General features: G+C 37.8%; 2 protein-coding genes and 1 long non-coding RNA gene across 4 annotated transcripts in view; 1 reads left to right on the forward strand and 2 right to left on the reverse strand.

Moving 5' to 3' along the window:
* Nucleotides 1–2,350: 2,350 nt before the first annotated feature.
* The window catches only part of LOC309481219 (immunoglobulin lambda-1 light chain-like), a 30,586-nt gene continuing 6,515 nt past the window's right edge, over nucleotides 2,351–26,421 (reverse strand). The window contains exons 1-4 of one of the 2 annotated variants that reach the window (XM_082146058.1): nucleotides 15,878–16,026; nucleotides 15,462–15,794; nucleotides 4,035–4,064; nucleotides 2,351–2,887 (exon numbers count right to left, since the gene is read on the reverse strand). In XM_082146058.1, the coding sequence (XP_082002184.1) occupies nucleotides 2,562–2,887; nucleotides 4,035–4,064; nucleotides 15,462–15,794; nucleotides 15,878–15,986 (798 nt within the window). In that variant the 5' untranslated portion in view covers nucleotides 15,987–16,026 and the 3' untranslated portion in view covers nucleotides 2,351–2,561. Of the gene's footprint in view, nucleotides 2,888–4,034; nucleotides 4,065–15,461; nucleotides 15,795–15,877; nucleotides 16,027–26,421 lie in introns of those variants that run through there. The other variant, XM_082146059.1, reaches the window with a different exon arrangement.
* Nucleotides 2,894–3,677, forward strand: LOC309481437. Its single transcript, XR_014200013.1, has 2 exons — nucleotides 2,894–3,548; nucleotides 3,594–3,677. It is a non-coding gene; the product is annotated as an uncharacterized lncRNA (long non-coding RNA).
* On the reverse strand, nucleotides 7,026–8,951 carry LOC309481119 (uncharacterized protein). Its single transcript, XM_082145943.1, has 2 exons — nucleotides 7,746–8,951; nucleotides 7,026–7,533 (listed from the first exon to the last, which is right to left on the reverse strand). Exon 1 carries the CDS (start codon nucleotides 8,932–8,934, stop codon nucleotides 7,750–7,752), a length of 1,185 nt encoding a protein of 394 aa, XP_082002069.1. The 5' UTR covers nucleotides 8,935–8,951; the 3' UTR covers nucleotides 7,026–7,533; nucleotides 7,746–7,749.

Here is a 26,421-nt window from a genome sequence, read left to right on the forward strand (position 1 = left end):
CCTCCACTCACTCGCACCAGCTCAGAGATCCACTCGTTGACGATCACACGTTGACCTGATTGGTTACAAGGTAGTTTGTGACGTCAGAAACACCAGCGATTTCAAACCGTGTTTTTGAGACTGTCTTTGATTCACTGCAGTTTTAAGGAGAAAATACTCAGTAATGATGTCGACTTATGAATTTGCACATGGTTTGTCTTTAAGCACATTAAAAACACCACATAGACATACTGTATAAACAACATTAAAAGCTTGATTTCCACCACAGAAGGACTTTAAGTAAATGTAATTAGTAACTGAACGTAAAGCTGCAGTCAGTAACTTTTGTCGCTCTAGTGGTTAATAAACAGAACTGCACACGTCTTGTGGAAGAACATTGTAGCCGGAGCGACTTCTCTCTGTTTATGTCTATGAGGAGTCATGCAGGTACTGGGATACTCCACAGCGGTACGACCCGAACCAGTCTAAAATAGTCCGAATATAAACACTTATTATAGGTGGACCGTAGTGATTCAGGATAAGACAAAAACACGGTTTGGAAAATGGATTCATGATGTACCATTTTATAATTGTTGTCTCTGAGTTCAATATGTGCAACCCCCTTTTTCCTGAGCATGTTATTGGCCAAGACTTTCCGTTCCTGGAACGAGCTTCTCATCTATTACAATCCTCTATAATAAACAGTAGATGGCATCATAAAGCCTGTTTTTATCACAGATGACTGCTTTTAAATATATTATTTGGGGTTTAAACCATTTTGCCCAAATAGAAAAAAAATATGTCAGGTACAGTATAAGTATCTTTTTTGGCTACTTTGTAGTTTTACTGAGTATCAAAGATATTAGCAACTTTTACTCTATACTTGACTACATTTTGCATAAGTATAGTCTTTACTCCAATACATTTGTGATGTAATGCAATTACTTGTTTACATTTTGCATGGGCATCATTCTGCATCAGTTTATTTCTGCTACAAAAGAAGCAGTATCGCCATCTACTGGACATTTAAGGTACTTTATCCTGTGTGTTTTGCCCTTACTCACCCAAACTTGTCAACAAGGCTACTTTATACTTTATACTTTCACTGTGCATTATCAGGTCGTTTCTGAATCTCAGGGGTTTCATGTATGAGATGAGCAGTTGTGACTGCAGCCGAAACCAGAACATCTAGTGCAAGTGGGCTTTGACTATTTAATTTTACTCATCATTATTTTATCTAACTGTTATTTTGAAGAAACCTTTTTGAAGGATATTGGTTTACTTATGTCCTTTTTGAGAACTGAGACTTGAGTGTTTGTAGACGTTTAAGAGGCTGTTTTGTCGACCTTGATTTATTGCGATATTGAGGTGTTGAGTTTTATTGATTTTAGAAAATAATCATGTGATTTCCCTCCTCACAAATCAACAGTTTCTTGTTTTTCACTGGCATGTCTCTTAGGTGTTACAATCAGTGCAAGTAAAATACTTGAGTAGATCAGATACTCTATTAATGCATGATTAAAATGCATGTTTGAGCTGTTTTAACTGAAAGCAACTTGTGCTGGAATATCTTAAAATAAGTCAGTGATAAAAACAGTGAGAGCCAAAAACAATGTCACAAATTTCACTAACTATTATATAACTAACTAACTATTATTTATTTTTCAGTTCATTTTGTTTTTCTTCTTGCCAGTATTTTGAATTCATTTTATTGCTCCTTCATTATTGTTCATGTACAGATGAAGATCCCCTGATCATTTGCTGTTAATGCTCTTGTCTGGTTGAATGAACAGATAAAAAGAGACAGAGAAACTGCTGATTTGCATAGAGCTGATTATAACAGCAGGTGTTTCCTGTGTGTCAGAATCAACTTCCTGTCCTGAAGAAAATCTCCACAGCTCACTGCATCTGCTAGAAGACACACTTCAGCATGAACTTTACAATCCAGATTCACATGATGTCGGATCACATGAATGTCAGGCCATCAGGAGCATTTTGTTTCTCATAGTTTAGATCGTAACTTTACTGTATCAAATAATAGTCATTTTTCATTTGTCATTGAGTCACTCTTCATTATCAGTCATGTGATCGTCTCCATATTCAGACGACATTCATCTCTGCTGTGCTCTGAACAAATGATATTTACTAGCAGTAACACTCGTTTAATTTGCTCTTTCCACTGAAGATCTGAGATTTCATATGTTTTAAAACTGAAGACATGGTTTATTTGAGTATTTACACAATGATACTACTTTTATTTCCCATTCTTCCATTGATCATAGAAGTGAAAACTGACTTAGTAAAGAAGTAGTTAATACATTTTGAATGGTTAAATGCTTAATTTCCCTACAAAAAATCAAGAACAAAACTGTTTGTTCAACATGCGGTTTATTAAACAGGTTGTAAATCATCTTACATCATTAAAGCCAGAATATTGTCTGCAGAAAATGACACAGTTCAGGCTACTAAGAACTATTCTTGAACTATTTTTAATATATATTCATGATTTCTATTCCACTACGTCAGAAGATATTATCACTCGCTATCATAATCCCTCAAACAACACATCAGATCCTCTGAGTTTAGTCGCTGCATTCAGATTTCTTGATGCTTGTGCTGGTGATTTTTGAGGCAACAGACGCTTCACATGTCAGATCTTGGTCTTTGTCCCACTCTGAGCTCTCAATGGTTAAATAACTGCTCATCTTGAATTTGTGATCAGGCTGCTGTTCAGCAGAGCCGGTGAAGACGCCTGTAGTAACAGAGTTCCCGTTCACAAGCCAGCGCACATCAGCAAAAGCCACAGACATGTGATTGATCAGACACACCAGAGTGACTTTACTGGAGCTGATCAGATCTTCTCTGGATGGACGGAGGATGTTCAGCACAGGAGGAGCAACATCAGCATCTGCATCAGCATCAACACAAATCACCATTAACATGGACAAACATCTGCATCAGCATCAACACAAATCACCATTAACATGGACAAACATCTGCATCAGCATCAACACAAATCACCATTAACATGGACAAACATCTGCATCAGCATCAACACAAATCACCATTAACATGGACAAACATCTGCATCAGCATCAACACAAATCACCATTAACATGGACAAACATCTGCATCAGCATCAACACAAATCACCATTAACATGGACAAACATCTGCATCTCAGACACACATCTGACATATTGAACTCTGACTTCATTTAAACTTCGAAAATTTCACACATCACCATGTCAACAATTCATCTTTTCTCACATCATTAAATAAATAATTAATATCATAATTACAAATTTAAAACATGCATCTCAATGTCTTTATTGACTTGCAACACAAAAGTCAAATAGTGCATGTATGTGGGTAGTTTGTTGGATTGTTATTTTCTACATCAAGATTTTAGGTTGAAATGTGAATATATTTGTGTATATTTTAGATGCTGACACTATATTTTCTACCATTTTTAATAATCTTCATGCCTTCACTAGCTCATTTTCAACTGTCCTACAGCGTGACATAAAGGTACAAATTGAGTAATACACTAATTCATAAAAGCTTCATGTATAATAATTATATAAAAAAAAACATTTAGCAGAACAGTTTTAGATGTAATACAGCACGTCACACCGCAGGTCAACTTCTCATGTGTTGTTTCACAGATACTGTACATTATTAGTTCAATTAAGATTTTTTTTTAAATACATCAAATTAAACATAAAGTAGATGCTTGTCCTTAAACCACAACATGAAAAAGTATGTTCTATAATAATAATAATACTTATTATTATTATTATTCTTAATTGAATAAAAAGTACAACCAGATAAAAACACAGATGAAAGTTAAAGCTGCAGTGAAAGTCTTGTCAGTGTATTTCAGGACTGTTCACTGGAGGTGTTTGATAAAACTGTCTCTGACTGAATTCACACATTTAACTAAATTAACTACAATAATGAGTTAATATAGGCCTATCTATAATAAAGTTTAGGCTATATTTAATACAGTAAAAATATTGAAAATATTGAAAATACAGTGTAAAGATCACTTACCAGTCACAATGAGTTTTGTTCCTTGTCCGAATACCACAGTGACACATTTCATATGTTCAGTCGTACAAAAACCTCCTCAGTCTGTGAAGAGACACAAACAGAAGTGAAACACTCACTCAACCTCGGCTGACTGTGTCCTTTACACATTTATTTCATGGAGAAATGTTTCAGATTCAAACACAAACACATTTATGTTGCTGTTTTAGTCTTCATATTTGCTGTATTTGACGGCTGTGTATTAAAGTGCTTTGAAACACAATCTCATACGGCTGTTGTTATTCTGAGGTGTCAGTGACTGCAGTGAATCCTGCTGTTGTCTCAGTGTGTTCACACTTGTAGTTCGGTTCTCCTGGTTCTTTTGGTCCGGACCGAAAAAAGAAAACAATACATAGTCCTGATTCGCTCAGCATTCACACTGTCATTTTTAACACTGGAACTAAAGATACAAAGAAAAGAAAAAAAGAAAATATTATATGTTGCGATGGAACTTGTCGAACATCCAAAACAATGCTGTGTTCTGCGCTAAATTCGCTCGCTGTGAGTAATTATGATGGTATATGATGGAGCTGACAATTGACAAGCTGTTTTTATGCAGTTTTTTTAGCATGAGGAATTTCTAGCTTTAAGACACGAGATAAAGTGTTTGTTTGTCATCTTTTTCACCAGTTGCTGTCATTAATTGTTTTGGTCCCACTTTATATTATGTGGCTTTAAGTACTATATGTACTACCATTGAAATTAATAATTTGATACAATGGACTTATTGTGTACATACATGTTTTTACATTGTACTTTTTTTTTTACTTTTACATTTTTACATTGTAACTATAGCTGTAATTAATTTATGTAATTACATTTATATTTAAACTGTTGACCCTTCCTTTACACCTCAACCCACCCTTAAACCAACCCATGTCACGAAACCTGTCCCTAACCTTACCTGTATCACACACCAAGTGTTTTACAATACAACATGAACACAATAAGTACATTGTACATTTTTTTCGATGTAAGTACATAGAACTTAAAGCCACTTAATATAAAGTGGGACACATTTTCTCTGTGTTATTATTGTTCATTTGTAGATGAGATTCCCATGATTATTTGCAGACAAAGATGAGTAGTAATCTGTTGTGAACACTGAGTGAATTCACTTTGGGAAGGAGATGCTGTTTGTCGAAGCGCGTTTCAGACGAAAGTGAACATTTGAATCCATCACATAGGCCTACTGTAAGTCTGTTAGTGAAGGGAACATGCTATGGTCACTTCAAGAAAGTGTGTCTTTACACCTGAGGACCAGAGAAGAGAAACTGCTGTAGCTTCAGAAGACCTGGAATACACAACATTTAACACTATCCTGTTACTATCCTGCATCTGTGATTAGTTTGTAATTCATCGTGAATCTGAGAAGTGAAGTAGTGCTCTTATCATCTGTTGTCTAGAAGCAGAAGTGAGTGTGAGCAGTGAGGAGGTTTTTGTCATGGTGTGAATTACTGTGATACGTATTCACTAACAGAGCTGTCATATGTCTTACAGTAATACACTGCAGAATCACCAACATCCACATTATTGATGATCAGACTATAATCTGATTTAGATGAATGTGTTGATGTGAATTTAGGAGCAGAGAAACCAGATCCATATGTTGGAGAGCTATATATGATAAAATCCTAACATATATTGAGGAACTCCTCCTGAAGTCTGTTTGTACCATCTAGCTTCAGAATTAGTAACTGTCCCCAGATTACAGTCCAGTTTAGCTGTTTCTCCTTTATTGACAATGATTAATGGACTCTGAGTCACTACAGTCACTCCACTGACACCTGCAGAATAAACACATCCTTTATATGAGATTGTGTGTCAAAACACTTTAAATCTGACATCAGAAATTATGAAAACTTACAGGTCAGAAGAGTAAAGAAAGCACAGAATATTGTGATCATCTTGTGATTTGGTCCGTGTGACTTGTAAAGATGAGCAGTGCTGTAGAATAATGTTGAGATGATCAGAGAGAGAAACTTTAAGACAGTCAAGATCTCTAAGAGGGAGGAGCCACTGAAAGACCCGCCCACCTCATACAATAGACACACCCACATCTGACAAACTACACATGAGCTTCTCACTTCATCACTGAGGAAAATGTGTTCAAGTTTTTCTCAATGGCTTTGACACATTTCTGTAAACTCAGATCACTGTTCTCAAAACAATAAACACAGTGAACACATTACACATTATAATTCTCCTAAACAGATTGTAAGTTTTCATTTATTTAATACAAATAACAAATCATATGCATAATTGTCTCAAAACATTGAGTACAAACTTCTCAAATGTTTTTACAGTTCACATATCCAACAAAAATTTTTATGTATCTAAAAAAAAAAAAACATTTACGTACCATTTTTCCAAACACAGCAAACAAAACTGTAATTTGTCATATTCTCAATTGCACATTGAGGCCAGCTAGTGAGAGCTGTGCAGGAAAACCTCACTCCTCTGATCTCAAGAGACTCGCTACACGGTTACACATGGAATGATTTCAGTTCCCAAACTAGTATCTGCCGGGTTCATACAGTTTTTTTTAAATGCTTACACACTGGTACTTGAGGCCCACTTAGCAAAACCATTCACTCATGTACCTAATCCTCAGACCATGTCTGCAAAACAGTTATACAGAAATTAATCACTTAGAAAACGTACTCGGTTACTAACGTAAACTCGGTTCTCTCTAGAGAGGGAACGAGTACTGCGTAATATCTTACGCTATGGGGGAAATCTCTTTTCCGTGAGATACTGAAGCCAAAAATTATCCTTAATTTTGGAATAATGTAAAACGCGTTGCGGCAGCATGCAAACATAGGCGAAACAGCTCGCGCGCCTATTAGCTGCTCTGCGGCAACTGCAGCAGCCTATCGAAAGGCCCCGTCGTGACGTCAGCTCCAATGAGTCACGTCACGTCCCGCCGAAACAGGCGTGGCCTTGGGCTATAAATGTAGCTCGAGAGGCTGGTATAGCTGGTTTTTATCGCCGGAGCGAACCAGAGCGTATTGCAGGCACGGCAAGATACGCAGTACTCGTTCCCTCTCTAGAGAGAACCGAGGTTACGTTAGTAACCGAGTACGTTCTCTTACGAGAGGTTCTCTCGTACTGTGTAATATCTTACGCTATGGGGAACACAGTGTAAAACGCTGTGCGTGCTGAGATCCAGTACCAAAGTCCCAAGGGCAGGTGCCCGGGGCCCATATAGCACATGATCATCATGGGACTCACAGAGAGTCCAGGAAGAGGGGCTAGAATAGCATCATTCCTATAATAGATAGCATCCTATAAGGAGCAATTATATCAATAGTGTTTCACACACAGCCAGGGCGAAAACTCGGCCTAGTCTGGTGAATATTATGGGTCTTCCACACTGCCCATAGAGCTGCATGATCGATCAGCGAGCGTTGCTCAAGCAGTTTTAGTATTCTGGGCCGAAAACATCGGGGCAGACAATGGGCTTTATGCACAGCTGCACTACTTCCTGAACTTCAGCCAGCTCTTTGTTTCCTGTCTACCATTATTGGACAAACTGATTAATCCAGGTGTGCCTGACCTCAGTAACAATAATCAGACACACCTGGATTAATCAGTTTGTCCAATAATGGCAGACAGGAAACAAAGAGCTGGCTGAAGTTCAGGAAGTAGTGCAGCTGTGCATAAAGCCCATACCGATTTAACAGACCGAAAGCAGCTTAGCCTGTAAAGCGGGAACCTCTAGGTTATAAAACCTTATAAATGTAGACGGGGAGGCCCAGCCTGCCGCCATACATATATCTTGTAAGGCAATCCCACTAGACCAAGCCCACGATGAGGCCATGCCTCTTGTGGAGTGCGCTCTAACACCTAACGGGCACTGCAGGCCCTTAGAGGCGTAAGCCAGCGCTATAGCATCGACTATCCATCTGGATAGGCTCTGTTTCGACATGGCTAGTCCCTTAGAATGTCCGTAGAACGAGACAAAGAGCTGCTCTGTCTGTCTGAAGACAGATGAGCGAGACACATAAGCCCTTAATGCCCTGACCGGGCAAAGGAAGCTGGCGTCCTTCTCCTCGTTAGAGACCGGCAGGGCTGACAGGGAAATCACCTGAGACCTGAACGGTGTGTTGAGGGATTTAGGAACGTATCCGTGCCTCAGTTTGAGTATGACCTTCGAGTCATTTGGCCCAAACTCCATACATGTCGCGCTCACTGAGAGCGCTTGCAAGTCCCCAATATGCTTCACTGAAGCGAGAGCCAGAAGAAATACTGTCTTGAAAGACAAGTGTTTGATATCCACTGATTGGATCGGCTCGAATGGGGCACCTTTCATGGCCTCCAAGACCGTGGAAATGTCCCATATGGGAACTGAGGGAGGTCTGGGAGGGTTTAGCCTCTTAGCTCCTCTAAGGAAGCGAATGACCAGATCGTTCCTTCCAAGTGACTGGCCAAGCGTTGGTTTAGTAAACGCTGCTATAGCCGCCACGTAAACTTTGAGCGTGGATGGGGTCCTGCCCTTGTCCAGTAGCTCTTGTAGGAAGGAAAGAACCTCCGTCACCCCACAATCTGGGGGTGATATGCCACGGGCTGTGCACCAGCCAGAGAACACAGACCATTTCGAGGAATAGAGCCATCTCGTAGAGGGGGCTCTAGCCTGCGTGATCGTGTTTAGCACTCCCTCCGGGAGGCTAGTGGGTACCCGTTGATGGCCCACACATGTAGGGACCAAAGCTCCGGGCGAGGATGCCAGATCGAGCCCCTGGCTTGAGAGAGGAGGTCCCTCCTCACCGGTATCGGCCATGGGGCAGTGCTTGTCAGCTGCATCAGAACTGGAAACCAGGCCTGGTTCTTCCAGAACGGAGCTACTAGTAGCACTGAGCATCTGTTTTCCCTGATCCGCTCTAATACCTGAGGTAGGAGCGCGACGGGGGGAAAAGCATAGAGCGGGCAGCGAGGCCAGACGTGGGCCAACTCTTGGAGAATGCTCTTGGAGAAAAATGCGTCCATGCTCTTGGAGAAAAACTTCGGACAGTGAGCGTTTTCTTGAGACGCAAACAGGTCTACTTCCGCTTTGCCGAATGTCTCCCACAGCAGCTGGACTGTCTGTGGGTGTAAGGACCATTCTCCTGCTGGAACATTGTTCCTGGACAGTCTGTCTGGTCCCACGTTCAGGTGGCCGGGCACGTGCGCTGCTCTCAGCGAGCGCAAATTGCGCTGAGCCCAGACCAGGAGGCGTTCCGTCAGCCTGTAAAGGTTTCGGGACCTGATACCTCCCTGGCGATTTATATAGGCCACCACCGACATGTTGTCCGAACGGACCAAGACGTGGTGTCCTGCTATCTGGGGACAAAAGCGCCTCAGCGCGTTGTCGACTGCTATCATTTCCAAGCAGTTTATGTGTAGAAGCTTTTCCCGTTCTGACCACTGGCCAAAGAACGGTCTGCCCTCGAGCAGCGCTCCCCATCCCGAGGTGGAGGCGTCCGTGGACACCACCTTCACACTCGAGGAAGTCCCCAGGCTTACACCTGACTGGTACCAGTCGATCGCTTTCCAAGGTTTCAGGGCTGAGATGCATTTCTGATTGACCTTGAGGCGAAAAAGACCGGAGGTCCACGCTCGGCGCGGCACTCGCGCTTTTAACCAGAACTGCAGTGGGCGCATGCGAAGCAGACCCAGCTGGAGTACTGATGATGCTGAGACCATGAGACCCAGCATCCTTTGAAACTTTCTGAGCGGGACTATAGCGCCGCAGCAGAAGGTTTCCGTCATGCGCTGAATGTCCAGTCTGCGCTGTGGCGATAGCTGAGCTGTCATAGACAGCGAGTCCAGTTCTGTGGCCAGAAAAGATATTCTCTGACTGGGAGACAGTGAACTTTTCGCCCAATTGACTTTGAGACCCAAGTTCTCGAGATGTTCGAGTAACATGGTCCTGTGTTCTATGAGCTCTGAGCAAGTCTGAGCAAGAACCAGCCAATCGTCCAAATAGTTCAAAACTCACATTCCCCGAAGTTTCAGGGGAGCGAGGGGTCCATGCACATCGTGCACATCGTGAATGTACGAGGTGCTAGGGACTGGCCAAACGGTAGGACTGTGTATTGATATGCCTGGCCCTCGACGTGACGCTATTTGTATTTGAAAATACGCGTCCTTCAGATCTATTGACACCCCTTGGCAAATTTGTGAGAGGATTTTCCTGGTCGTGAGCATTTTGAACCGGCGCTTTGCAAGCGCTTTGTTCAGCTGTCTTAGATCTAGAATGGGTCTGAAACCCCCGTCTTTCTTCGGTACCAGAAAATATCTGCTGTACAAACCCCCTTCGCTCTGAGCTTGAGATAAAGGCTCTATGGCCTCTTTGCTCAACAGTTTCGCAATCTCGGCTCGAAGTAGATGTGCTACTTCCTTTTCCACCGTGGTTTTGATTCGCGCTGCACGATTGCGGGGGCGTCGAGCGAACTGTAGCGAATAGCCTCTTTCTATAATGTTCAGCACCCATTCTGATACCCCGGGGAGCTTTGCCCATGCATTCGCACGAATAGCTAGGGGTTGAATGAGATCTGGGCTCTGGCCGCGATATAGTGGCAGCCGTAGAGCTTCGGTATGCTGTATATTATAGTGTATTTGTGCACATATCCGCGTGACAAACTCCTGAACACTCCACTGCACACTGAAACAGCAAAAGACACAAGAGAGTAGTGGTTTACATTTTACACACCTGTGTGTAGTTTCATGTGTATGTTGCCAATCCTTTAATGGTTTGTGTATAGAGTTACCATGCAAAAACACAATTTTTAGAAGAGTTAAATAATTTTGTGTTGGCTTTTGCAAGAGATGTTTGACGTTTTGCATCTTGTGTGCATGTCTTTGATTTTGTGTGTAGAGTTTTGAGAAATGGATCCATAGTTTCAGTATTTGTGTACTGTAAGAACATGACTGTGAAATTCACTTTAGAGTAAAACTCACTCATTTGGCAGTTTATTTATTAATTTTGCTTATTAGACAGGACTGTGTAGTGACTGACAGGAAAGAAGGGAATGGGATCAGCAAAGGACCTTGAGGCAGGAATCAAACTCAGGTCACCAGAGGCACAATTGCACTATATGTCAGTGTGCTAAACACTAGGTTATCGGCACCAACTTGTTCTTAATGTTTAAGTGTTGTTTAGTTATACTGTTTCAGCCCAAATGAATTGATAAATAAAATAAGCATATCACATGATTTGAATATGAATATCCATTTGTCTACAGTCAAAGTTAAACAGCTCATCATCATAACAAGCTTTATTCTTCACTTATTGCTAGATGTGTTGAAAACAATAAAATGTGCTTCCTGTATTCTCTATTCAGGGTGAAAATGTAATTGATTTAGTCTATTTAAATGCACTAATTGCCTGGCCACCCAGCTGCCAGTATACTGTGTATTCCTTCTCTGCATAATAGGTTATTGTGATTTTCTACAGTACATAATTAGTTATTGTGTTTTCTACAGTACATTGGAAGTTACTGCGACTCTCACAGTGCTTTCATTACTGCAATGTTTGACTGAATCTTCGGTATTCTACTGTAAACATGTATACAGTAATTTCCTGTGCACAAACAGTGTTTTTTTACAGTGTGTATAAGAATTTTTAAAAACTATAATACACACATCACTGGAAATGCATTTTTTTTCTAATTGTTTACACAGCTATCAGAATTACATTACAGTTTTTCTGAATTGCTAAAACACATTTCTCAAAACCATCACCCGCTTTCTTAAAACCTGTCGTAGATTTTTCCCTAAACCTAACTAACTGGGTTGTCTCCAATCGACATTCCCTTTCTATTCTACCTCTTTAATCTAACTCACCTGCTGTGCAGCAGAAATTGAAAGACAGACTTCAGCAAATGTCCTTTGAGTTCTTTATTTATGGCCAGGAGAGTACTCGAGCAATTCTCAGAGAATCTCCCAAGAAGAAGCAAGGCCGGAGGATCTCAGACAAATTCCATTGAGAATCCCACCAGCTAACTCGAATACAACAGTTTTTATAGAATAGGGAGGTATGGCAAAATGAGATGAATTTGACTGGTTCTTCATAGACAAACCCTTCTGTTACTAGGTAAAGCAAACTTTGTTTTAATGATTACTTCATTGTTAATCACAAGGTTCAAATTTAGTCATCTGTCTAGTTTCAATTCCCAAATGTGTTATTTTTACACTCACACAACCAAAGTCAAAGGGGTATGGCAACACAACATACAACATTCAAAAACTGCAGGACAGAATGTTTTAGTACCTTGTGTTTCAAAGTGTTATCATGTTAGGCCTGAAAAAGGAAGTAAGGTTAGATGTTAGAGACATGGTTAGTTTGATATACAGTTTACTATTTTATCTATTAAAAATCCACCACAAACCTTAAACACAAAACTAAATCTTCAAACTACATTCATAGAACATCTGACGTTTCTGGCTAAATCAAACAATTGCCTCAAAACCAAAATCCAATAATGTTTTCAGATCACACTCACAGTGAGTCAATATTAAAAACACTACAGATCATTCATTAGACACAACATCAAAAAATGGAGAATACAGAATCCAAATCATGCAGTTACAGAAAAAAATATATTGTAACAGTAAAAAAGCATCACGTCTTCATGTTGGTCCGGCCTGAGGATTTGTCCACATCACAGGCAATGTCTTTTCTTGCCAGGCAAAGGGAAACATCTTCTAGTGTGATGGATCCAGTCTTGACAACACTGTCCACACCTTGCTCTTTCTCGTCCTCTTCCTCCTCCTCCACCACCTCTTACACATACTCTTCCTCCTCTCCTTAGCGTATCAATATTCAGTGCACCTGTGAACTCTGAACTGGCTTATTTTGTACAGTTGGTTTGATCACATCATTAGAAATAAGTGTGATTTTTATTTATTTATTGTGTGTAAACAATGACAACAACAAAAATATGGGGGTGATATTTGATGCTCATTTAACATTTGTTCCTTATGTTCAGAACATTGTCAAGACATCATTTTTTCATCTTAAAAATAGTGCCAGATTGCGTCCTATGTGTGTAATTCCCGGTGGCTGAAAAGTTCATTAACATCTTTGTGTTTCCCCGCATTGATTATTGCAATGCTTTGCTGGCCGAGGATTCAAAAGATAAATTACAGTTGGTTAAAAATTCAGCCTCTCGAATCCTGTCTGGAAACCGGACACGGGATCACATCACTCCTGTCTTGGAGTCTCTACACTGGCTCCCTGTCAGATTCTGTGTTGATTTTAAAATTCTCATGCTTACTTTTAAGGTTTTGCATGGATTGACACCTCATTATCTCTCTGAGCTTTTAACCCCTTAAACACCAGTGCGTGATCTCCACTCCTCAGAAGCTGGACTTGTAATTATTCTGTTTACTCGCTTAAAATCTATGGGTGATAGGGCTTTTTCATCAATTTTTTAGGGTAGCTTTTATCTGATTATTTTGAAATTATTATATTTTTCTATTTATTTGTTGAACTTTTGATATGTTTTTATTTGGTGTTTTTCTCTTTGTCTGTATTCCACTTTCATTAATGCATCGTTTGTATAATTGTATGTTTTATTTGATCTCATTCTTGTGAAGCGCTTTGAGATGCTACTTTTAAAGGCGCTATAGAAAATAAAGTTAATTATTATTATTATAACGGTGTTTTAATTTTGTTCAACTTTTGCCTGCCTGTGTTTAGCGTTCTGAAAAACAAGTATGAGATGAAGAGGAGAGAGTTTCAGAAAAAGAGAGGGAATAGGAAGAGTAGAATGGGGGAAAGGAGACGATGAAGAGATGAGAGAGGAGGACATTGGTGTTGTGGAAAGAATAAGAGTAGAAATTGTAAAAAGACAAAAGGAAGGGAAGAAAGAGGAGTGAAGAGACATGTACAGACTTTAAAATTAAATGGAAATCATCCTAATTATCCATATAATAAATCATGCATTCTTCGTGAGAGAAGCTGGAACAGATCCAAAGTGTTTATATGACATTCCACGTCTATATTTATGAGTATTGTACTATAGTATTGAGAGTGTACATTTGTAGTTTTAGGAGAGGAGAATCCAGATCCATATTCAGGAGAGCTTCAGCCATGGTAAGACTCCAGCTCCAAACAGGACAAAAAAACATCATAAAATCACCATAAGAGGTGAGTTAACTTAAATTGGAGAATATTCTTAGGTTAGATCGTAGGCTTTGTTATGCCCGCCTCTCATGTCTCCAGTGTCACTGTAGTTGAGTTGTTGCTGTAGCCGTTCCTGTTAAAGTCTCCTGGCAGTTGCGTCGACGTCGAACGCTCGATGAAAGCTTTTAGTGGAACATTTGTGAAGGCATTCTAACATCCTGATGTTCGTTGATCCGTGGATTTGACCTTCCACAGCTCACACGTTTTTCCTTAACTTGGTTTACTTTTTGTGTAATTATGATTGTGTTTTCATTTTGTTATCTCTGTTTTGTGGTTTTGGTTTGACCAGTTTGAATCGGGCCGATTTCGTAGTGCGTCCTCTATCTACAAGTCATTCTCTTGGTGTGACTTTGTTTATTGCCAGTGAGGTAGGGCGTTGTTACTCAATTATCAACTGATGTTGTCATTTATGGTAGGCCCATGTTGTTCTCTTTTTTTCTCTTATGTTGAATGAGTGATTGATTATTGTACAGTCAAATTCATTTGTACCGGACCCATTCATTTTTCTGTGTTCTTCTAGTTTGAGCCAAGGCTGAGTGCGCTGAGGGGGAGTCTAGTCACCAGCGCAGGGTTGAGCACCTCTTCCTATTTGTTTGCTGTGCACACATGTGGTTGAGAGCATGATTTCTTTCAGCTAGTTTGCCATCCCTTGTAGCAGTATTTTTTGTAATAATTTTTTTGTTATACGTATCTTTTGGTGGGGAAGGTACAACATTTCTTTAGTTTTGTGAAGTTGGTTTTGGTCTTGATTTGACCTTCTCATTAAAGACGTCTGGAGAAATGCTCTTTTTAGCCTTGTGAGTTTGATTATGATTTGATTATGATGATTCTGGTTTGATTCATTTATCTATTTGTTTCATTTTTATTTTTTTTATAAAATGTATTTCTTTGTTAAATTGGACAACACGTCTCTGTCTTTTCATTGTACCACTGAACCTGTGTTCAAATTTTACTGTTCAAATTTTGCATTAAATTTTCCTCACTGTTAAATAAACGAATATGAAATAAAAGTAAATACATAAATGTCCAACATGCCTCTATGGTGACCAGTCCATCTCTAAAGTTACACTTGATATAAATGATTTAAATATACTAATGTAACAGTAAACTGTACAAACCGGACATACTGTAAATTGAATTCAAGAACAAGTGAGATGTGTGTAAAAGCAGAAGTGAATGTGAGCAGTGAGGAGGTTTTTGTCATGGTGTGAATCACTGTGATACGAACTCACTAGCAGAGCTGTCCCATGTGCCACAGTAATACACTGCAGAATCACCAACATCCACATTACTGATGATCAGACTATAGTCAATCTTTGACTGAGCTCTAGATGTGAAGCGGCTGGATGTAAAACCATCACCATATTGGTCAGGAGAGCTGTGTGAATGATGGAATCTCAACACATACTGAGGAGCTTCATTTGGACTCTGTTTATACCAGCTGACATAATTACCATCATACTTTTCAATGTTACAATCCATAGTCACAGATTTGCCTTTTTGTTCTGTCAGCACAGAGGGTTTCTGTGTGACCACTTTCACAGATCTGACACCTGAAAAATGATAATCAATACAATTAATTGCCTCAACTTTGACAGCCCTGAGAGAACAACATGTTTGTAGTGAAATAACTTACATGACAGAAGAGTGAGGAGAGTGAAGTAGAAAATGATCAGCATCTTCCCTGTGAAGCAGTTTGAGTTTAGTGGAGAGATGAAGAGAATAAGAGAGACTGAGAGACTCATATATGAGGAAGAGAAACTCTGAAAGAGTGACGATCACTGGAGTTCAGCCAATCATTTCATCCAGAAACTGCTTTAATATTCTCACTTACTTCACATATAAAAAAATTAATAAATAAATAGCATCCTAATGTTTCCTCCATTCCTGTGAAATGAATGTTAGTTTAATAGAAATTCTCTAAGAGGTGATGTATGAAATCAAATTTATAGACTGAAACTAAAATTTAAATTGCACAATATATATACATCCATATACTGTATATATATCATTTATAATTTCAAACGACACTACTGAATATTAAAATTAAATTTGTTCACTAAATCATTTAAACTCAGCACAGGATTTCAAGACAAGAATTTCATTCACTTAGAAGACCTGTTTCAATTTTTAATTGACTGACATTTGTTCAGGTAACAATTCATGAAAATATATTGTTCATGATTGCGGTTTGTCTCGTGAGAACCTGCAGGCCAGTAAAACTCGTCTGTTTCTCTCCATCATGAGTGTAAACAGAAAAAATGTGTTTCATAATGAAATGCACTTTACTACAGTTTTGTCTTTCTCTCTTCTGTAATTCCACACTTCAGCTGAGTTTCCTGGTTTTTCAGTCCCAGGTCCAACATTAGGCAGTCCCAGGTCCAACAAAAACTGAGAGCACTGAGCTGAAACATCTCTACGCACCATCATCTTGAAAAGCAGTCCACACTTCAGCTGAGTTTCCTGGTTTGCTGTGATACTGCATTAGTCAAACTGATCTGCTCTTATAACAGAACGATTACAGGAGTTTTGAACAGATTTGTCCACTATTAGCTGTTAGAGAATATGTGTGATGAATGAACATGATGTTTAACCATTCCTGACTATTTGATCAGATTTCCAAATATTAAAGTCACCAAGAAATCAAAATGGACAATTCTTATTTTTTTTATGAAATATTGCAGTAGGCCTATTTATTATAAATCACTTATCCAAGCACTCATTATTTTTAAATGTATGTTCCCTGATTGTCAATTAAAGAAATATATATTGATATTATGCAGTAAAAGTTATAAATGAGTAAGATATGTGATGAAAAATAAAGCACTGATTAGATATCACCAAATCATGTTAATTATAATGTGGTTTTGTGTTTATGAAATATATTTCTCTGTGATCTGTGCAGCCGGTGACTTCTTAACAGACTAAGTTTGTGTGTTTCAGTTCTGAAAGAGCTCAGAGGAACATCATGATTTACATAAAGCTGATATTATGAGGCACATTGTGCAGGTGTATCCTGAGAGAGAGTCATGCATGTCTATGAAAGAAAATGCAAACAAATGCATTGCCAAAGATCTTTAATTGCAGAACCAAAACCAAAAATTAAAGTATATACTCGTGTTAAGTCTCAGATATGGCATCATACAATTCAATATGAAAAGAAATAAAGAAGAAGAAAAAAACATCTGTTATTTTCATTCAGACAATATTTCAATAACACTGTGAGTTTTTGATACTTTTCTTAGTGAATTTTGAGCCCACTGACACTTGACATGAGAAATCCACATTATCGGTCCAGTCCGAGGAGTCGATGGTCAGAGAGCTGCTCATTTTGAAGGTTTTGTCTTGTTGTTTCTCAGTAGCACTGCTCCAAACTCCATCTGTAACAGAGCGTCCATTGACTGTCCAGCTGACATGAACCAGAGCTACAGAAATATCCTCAGCCAGACACACAAGTGTAGCTTTACTCTCCTTCAGAGCCTCAGTGTCACGGAATACTAAACGAGAGACGAGGATTCAAGTGCAAAGGAGATTTAATAAAAAAACACAGACGAAGTACAAAACTCAGAACTAAGGTATCCAACAGACAGGAACATCAAGGACAGGTAACTCAGACAACGAACCAGCACAGGACTTCTTCTTCTATCTTTTAATGGCGGTTGGCAAACAACTTTTAAGTGTGCATTACCGCCACCTTCTGATATGGAGTGTGGATCACAATAACCTTTTCTCACTACCCTTTATAGAACTAAATAAATACATACATAAATAACACCAATAAATAACTTCATAAATACCTAAAAACATTATTAATATTCATACATTATTATTATTATTAAATACAACTTTCTAAGACAACTAAACTCATATCCTTCTACTAATCCCTGTTTTATTCATAAACACAAATATCGCTCTATACCCTACATGCCCTGAATTCATTTGTAATATTTCCTTCATTTCAAATCTATTTTTTTCTTTTCTAAAACATTCTTTCAGCCTAATCCTTTCCTCCTTATACCTATGACAATTAATAATTACATGTTCTACTGTTTCATTAATATTACAGACCTCACACATCCCAGTTTCATGTTTCCCTATTATTTTAAGCGTACTATTTAATCCAGTATGCCCAAATCTCATTCTCGAAATAATATCCTCTTCCCTTTTAATCCTGTTACTTTCTCTCATATCTCCTACCCTCTTCTGGATACTGTAGTACATTCTCGCTTTTATTTCTATATTCCACTCCTCTTGCCACTTCTTTCTCATTTCTACTTTGATTATGCTTTTAACTTCCGCCTTACTATAACTTATTACCTATACCTATCTCTGTTTTTTTGGTAGCATTTTTGGCATACTTGTCTGCCAATTCATTTCCTTCTACTCCTATATGGGCTGGAATCCAGATGAATTTTACTACAACTCCTACTCTATTAATTCTATAAACAGCTTGGGCTATCTCCAATAAAATATCCTGTCTTGCTTCTGATTGCATGTTCTTAATACTGGTTAACGCACTGCTTGAATCTGACCCTATTAGCACTTCCCTTAACATACTATTTTCAACCCACTCAAGGGCTAAGAGAATGGCCAGCATTTCTCCTGTAAACACTGACATTTTATCATTTACTCTCTTATTTAACATAACATTCACTTCTGGTATAATGAACGCAGCTCCTACTCTATTATCCTCTGTTTTTGATGCATCTGTATATATCTTAGTAAACTTAGAATAATTCTCCTCTATATATCTACTAACCTGATTCCTATCAATACTATTCTTTTTCCACTCTAAAAGGTGCAAATCTACCTCTAATTCCCAGCACAGGACTACAAACACAGGGAGGCTAAATAGGGGAACAAACAAAGGAGGGAAACAAGAAGGACAGGTGGGACAAATTAACCAATAATTAGATAACAAGATGGGAGGGGCTAGACAATAAACAGGAGAGCACATGGCACAAAACAACAAACACCCATGTGCAGCTCAAGACAGGACAGACATGTGACACTCAGTGGACGGAGGCAAGAGTGTCAGAACAGGAGGAGCCAGAGGAAAGTCTGGAGAAAACAGGCAGGGAATTCATGACAACAAGACATAATATAATATAATATAATATAATATAATATAATATAATATAATATAATATAATATAAATGTATCACAACTTGTGTAAATGGGTCAGTTAAAGGATACCATTGCATATGCAAATAAAATACAAGACAATATTGAATTTAACCTTGAATCTGACTCTACAAAGTCATGTCACCTTCATTTCTAATGCATTATTAACAATATGGACTGTTTCAAAGCAGCTTTACAGTGATAAAGAACAGAACATTACTGGTTTGAGGCAACATGAGAGTAAATATCAAGCCTTTAAAAAACTATTTTAATATTATTAACCCATCAACTTGAGTTCAGACTTTAAAAATCATTATTAAGGTGAATTTTTAAATAATCTAATATATTTATAGAGGAAATAAAATCTCAAGAACAAGTTTTTTTTTAAAGTAAATCAATATATACATTTTTTTTATCGTATAATTTGACCTTTATTTTTGCAATAATAAAAAGTGACTGAACAGAATTGAAAGAGTAAAGTTTACTCACCGATCACATTCAGTTTTGTTCCTTGGCCGAATACCACTGTGATACAAGTCACATCTTCACTCGTACAAAAACCTCCTGAGTTTCAGAGGCGAGAGACACAGAACTGAAACATTCACTCAAGCTCAGATTATAAACCACAACTCTCTTCATTAAAACTCTTACAGTCATTAAGTGTTGTGATGTCAAGAAACCAGTTCATAAGCAGCTGTTTTTATGCAGGTGTTTAAAGTTTTTGTTTTTCATATTTTTCACCAGTTGCTGCCATTCATTTTTTGCTTTGTTATTATTGTTCATTTGTAGATGAGATTGCATGATTATTTGCAGCCAAAGATGAGAGTAATCTGTTGTGAACTCTGAGTGAATTCACTTTGGGAAGGAGAAGCCATTGAACAACTGAATCCATCACATACTGTAAGTCTGTTAGTGAAGGGAACATGCTATGGTCACTTCAAGAAAGTGTGTCTTTACACCTGAGGACCAGAGATGAGAAACTGCTGTAGCTTCAGAAGACCTGGAATACAACATTTAACACTATCCTGTTATACATGTATGTGTTATTTATTTTTTTATTTTTTTATTTGGAGCTCTTGATAAAAATATTGGTAACACTTTCTGTGAAGTCTATGCTTATAATGAATTATAGATCCATTTATACTTTTTTAAGTATTACTATTCTATAAATATATTTATAAAGACTCATTAAGACCTACACTGCATTATAAAAACAGTTATAGTTTTTTTTTTTTTTTTTTTTTTGAATGGGACAATGCATACGAATGAACATAGCTTTTCAGCGACGTACATATGCAGCCCGTTCTCATACCCAAAACGTCACTTTTTCGTCACTTTCAACCATGCTTCAATATCCGACGCACAAAGCACCCTTTAGCGTCCATATGAGACGCATAACCCTATATGGAAGGCCAAGAGGGCCAAAACGTGTGAAACTGTCGTGTAAACAGTAATTACGCGTAAACGCGCAATTTACGTGTTAACACGTCATTACGTGTTAACGCGTAAATGACGTGTTAACACGTAAATTGCGTGTTAACGCGTAAATTGTATGCTGGCACATTGGAAACCATGGAACTTTTGTTCTTGGAACCCTTCTGTTGATGAAACAGTTCAGTATTCACTGCACAATGAAGCACTGCAGTCTATTAATGCATTTATTAAAAGTAGCCTAAATGTATATCATCAGAGCTATTCTCTTTGATTTTAGGCTATAACATATTCAGCTATAGACACACAAATACACTAATGAAATGCATGTTTTTAATATTTTTAATAATTAATAGTGCATATTGTTTTTCTAAATGGAACCATCCCTACACCCAAAGAGCACAAAGAGGTAACACCCCGTGCAGCACTTTTTGCATTCCTTGTATTAGTGAAAATGCATGTTGTGAGAAAGCCCTACGCCCCCTGGGTGTTTGGTATTATACAGCGATCAGCCAGGTGTGGACATGCAAAATCGGCAGCTAAGTTACAAATCAGACCGACTGGTCTGTTATCCAACCACGTATATGTTTTTTCTCAGTGCGTAATGAATAGGGGTGAGTTTTCGTATATATTTCGTCTTTGTTATTGATATTGTTCTGAATGTCGAGATTTGCTCGTAAAATGAACGCATTTTAAACTGCGTTACAAAGTGAAACCAAACCGTTTTCATATCAGACTTTGAGCTCGAAAATGATTGTAATTAGATTAGATTATAAAATATTCTCTACCTAGTTTCAGATCAACCGGTGTGTTCAATATTGTTTGAAAATGTTGAATTTAATGACATTTTATGTTTGCTACTGTAATAAGCATATACAACGTTGCGATCGTGCAATCTGCATGTCATTGTTTACTTTATTATGTTAATAATATAATCACGCCGCACGCGGTTTACCCAAGTATGTTAATTTATATAGGCCTATTACTTAATAACTGAATGTTTGTATCATTTAGCCTACTGATATGCTTAACTGCATGTTTGTATAATTTACTGATATACTTATTATACAACTGTTTTCTTTGTTTATATTCTGTTTATTGCAGACCACACATTTGTGAATACAAACTCCTTTGAATAAATAAGTTCAACTGGGATTCCCTCTCGTGTTTCTCTTACCGGAAACACACACCACCATCTCAACTGCATTAATCCTGAACCCTTGAGCGTCCCATATGCTGGAATACATGTTTTTCATAAAGTTTTTCAATTAAGGGTTTTTGTTAGAAGTTTAACCCCTCTACCCCAAAGAATAACATAGCCAACACAAACATGCAGCAAAAATGTACTTTTGTATACTGCAATTTCTGAACTTAACTGATCACACCACTAATTTACATCTGGAATTTTGTCTACATCACAAAATATACCCGTATTTTCCAGACTATAAGTCGCTTCGGAGTATAAGTCGCATCAGTCAAAAAAATGTGTCATGAAGAGAAAAAAAATATATATATATAGCCTAGGCCTATATATAAGTCGCACTGGACTATGAGTCGCATTTATTTAGAAATTTATTTCACACAAAAAAAAAAAATCAATGTTACAGATGGGACAGTTCTCTGAAAGCGGCACTAAAAGACTGCTTTAAAACTTTCACAGAGACCTCAAGCAGAAAGCAGAAAGCCTGTCTTTAAATTTAATTTCGTTTTGTATTAATTGTCTCTTAATTTTAATCAATGTTTCATCAACCAATTATCTGGATGTAATAAATTATATTATATATATTATATGTATAAAAACAAATATGGATTGAAGCAAAATATGTCGGTAGATAAAAACATGTTGTGAATTTTGTAAAATATTACATTAATATTTTTTCAATACAGTTTGACTTTTGGACATAATAACGCTAGTTATTGGAACTGTTTGAATCACACAAATCGGAAACAATGCAGCCACCACCGGAATCAAAGTCCATTCATAAATGGATCTGTTATGTTAGGATATGTACGAAATTGAATTTCTAATAAATGTGAAAATTTAACTAATTGATGATTCAGGGTTTTGCACTGTCGCCCAAAGATTATAGCCTAATTAGTTTGTTTTATTTCGTGAAATATCAATCTTATCAAAATAAATTAGCCTATGTGTATTAGCTAGCATTATACCAGCATAATAATAATATTGATGATAATAATAATAATAAAATAAGGATATTTCGTCGTAACATTTAAGTAGGCTACTGCAGCCAGGCTAGATCATCAGCCACCTAATACCCTGAACAGATGCTACACGATTTCCTGCACGGCGGATCGGCACATGTTCGAATGCTAACACAAATATAAAATAGTAAAATTTACAATGAATTTAAATAATAACTATATCATTAATAATTATCCCAAACACAACTAATTGCAATATCAGCTGAAAGCCGAGGTGTCCTATATTTAGTCTCTAATAGTAATTTTTATAAAAAATAAAATAAATGTAAAAAAAACCTGTAAATCAGTTGTTTTCATTAATCAGTTGTTTTCATTAAATTGGCTGCAGAATGATTTTGTTTCGTTATTTGGACATATAGCCTACAGTAAAAAAGAACAATTGAAATTGTTTTTGTTCAGTACAGTCACTCAGAAGAGTTGCGCAACTGCAGAATCAAGGTCAGTGAGAGAGAGATTGTTTCTGCTTCAGTATCAAGTCTTCATGTCAGGTCCAGCCGGAGGACTTTGTCCACATCACAGACAATATAGGCCTAATCTCTGCAGGCAAAGGGAAAATCCAGATCCAGCCTTGACAACATTATCCACACCTTGAGAGAGAGCCCGCCCCGGTCGCGCGCGCGCACTCTCACCCTCACCGCACTGTCGGCCACCACAGAAGACCAGTTTATTATTATTTTACTATAGTAAAACTATGGGTTAGCCTATATTCGTAAGGGTCTGTCTGTCATCTATCTTTACTTATTTATTGTGTTATTCAGTTTATAATGACGTTTATAATAACTGCATCCAATTTTTGTCATTTTGTCATCATTTTATTTGCTTAGTTGTGCCATCCTCATATTTTTCTTTTAAGGACTTTATTTTATTTTATTTTTTCAATTGATATCGATTATTTAATTATCTTGTAAATACCAAATGTCATCTCTGAAAAAAAAAAAAAAAAAAAAAAAAAAAGAGAAATGGGTTAAGACACGACATTTACTTAGCCAAATGTAACATAGCTATAACTCTCTGTTAATAGACATGGGGGGATAATTCGAAGTCGAAGATAATTCATAACTCTGAAACAACATTTCAACTGCAACGGTATTTTGATTTATTGCATTCAGGCTTTCGCGCTAATCGCGAAGCAACAAACTCATGACAAACTTAAATAAAGTAAAAAATAACTATTTTCAACATATACAACCCACCGTGATAAGTTTAACAGTGTTTATTAAAACCGAAAGTAGCTTTGTGCTGTTTGTTTTCACGTCTCTGTATTTACTATACGATGCGCATCACGGGCGCGCACCCAACTGAAGATGCCAGGTGACATAGGCTCATCGTATCCATTAGGTAAGCGCTCGTTCACAATCTCATGAATAAATACAATACAACGAAGGTGTGCATCACCACATTAATAGTCATGAGAATGATTACAAACAGTTACGACAGGCAGTGTCAACGTGACACAACACCTTTATTTTATTTGAATTATTCATGATAGAGTGACACAAGCACTACGCTGAGCATACCTCATCAGCCATCATAAGCCAACGACAGTGACGGAAGGGTAACTTGCAGGAAACTCGAGTGTAATCTCCAAATCTATCCAACATATTGGCGAGAATATAGCATAATCTCTTGGTCTGTGTAGTATTCTTACAATATATTTTTATAATTGTTGGTCTTATATTCACTGATTTCACATTTGAATATGCAGGAGTTCTGTCTCATTTCAATTATTAATAATTCAAGCCACTCTTGTTTTAGATTATTATTATGACATACGAATGTGTGTTTGTGTGTGTGTGTGTGTGTGTGTGTGTGTGTGTGTGTGTGTGTGTGTGGTGTGTAATGTAGTATAATGTGTAAAGTGTAGTGTGCCTGTTCTAATATAAATAACTTTGTGATATATGTTTGTGTGTGTAATGTAATATAATGTGTAAAGTGTAGTGTGTGTGTTGTAATATAAATAACTTTGTAATATATATATATATATATATATATATATATATATATTCACTTCGAAAAACACTGCAAAACAATGCACTATCTCAGATTCATAAGGCTTAATGGTGTTATCAGAAGGGGCTCTCTAACAAATAATGCATAGAGGTTAAATTATAAAAAGATGCTTTAGAAATATGCTACAGTATAAGTGTACATGAAAATACTGTTTGGAGAAATGTGTTATTATCCTTACACAATTTCATTGTGATTGTGAAAATGGTCATGACTTTCAGGGCTTAATTAGTTATAGTTAACTGTCTAAATATGCCCATTTAAAATGTAGTTGTAGCCTATATTCTGAAAAGACATTGTTCAACATGTATTTTCACATTAAAAACTGCTTTTTCCAAGCTTAATCTAATTAGGTTCTGTGTGTTTGAGCAAGAGCACCAAACCAGTAGGTGGTGCTAATGTCCAATATTTTACGTGTTAACACTCAATTTACGTGTTAACACGTCATTTACGCGTTAACACGTAATGACGTGTTAACACGTAAATCGCGTGTTAACACGTAAATTGCGCGTTAACGCCTGACTACGTGTTTACACGACAGTTTCACACGTTTTGGCCCTTTTGGCCTTCCATAAACCCTACCACATACCTATCCGATTGTTAAGTCTGACGTCACGCGTGACGTTTTGGGTCCAAGCGCTCCTCTCGTCCAGAAATAACAACGGTGGAACCTGTAAATTTATTTACGATCACGTCCTTCTTAGTGAGGCACCCTTGGCGGTCAAAAAGGGTTTAAATTCCTTTAACACCAACAGAGTGGTTAGTGTAGCTCATCACTCAGGTGGCATAATTAAGGGTAGAGTCCAGGCATCAATGAAAAAGAAGATTTACGAGGTTGAAGTGAGTTAGCTCGGGACACGGGACACAGCACTGCGGCATTGTAAAAACACTCAATAATAACCAAAACACTAGCGAAAGCAGTAGGTAGGTAGAGAGGACCTGGACTTTGGACCCGGAAAGAGTATTGGTTACGTCACGACTTAACAACCGAAAACCTACCCATAACCGAAGCGTCACATATGGACGCTAAAGGGTGCTTTGTGCGTCGGATATTGACGAACTTTCGAAAGCGTCAGTTACATGACGCCTAAACCCATAACCGAAGCGTCACATATGGACGCTAAAGGGTGCTTTGTGCGTCGGATATTGAAGCATGGTTGAAAGTGACGAAAAAGTGACGATTTGGGGTGTTGCCATATGCCAAAGTTAGCCCCCAGGCTATTTTACATTTGTAGTCCCAAGTGAGGTCATCAACAATACCTATGACACAGCTAAACAACTAATTTAAACATGATTCGACTTAATTTAAAAGACACTACAATTAACAACCACATATAAGAAATGCCGCAACTAGCAGACAGGGCATCTAATATGGCATACTCATATGACGAACA

Source organism: Leuciscus leuciscus, assembly GCF_965113295.1.
Source record: "Leuciscus leuciscus genome assembly, chromosome: 1".
In the NCBI taxonomy this organism is placed as follows: Eukaryota; Metazoa; Chordata; class Actinopteri; order Cypriniformes; family Leuciscidae; genus Leuciscus; species Leuciscus leuciscus.

Bases quoted from the DNA above. Each gene is read 5' to 3' on its own strand.
- LOC309481119 (XM_082145943.1), bottom strand. From the start codon at position 8,934: ATGCTCAGTGCTACTAGTAGCTCCGTTCTGGAAGAACCAGGCCTGGTT.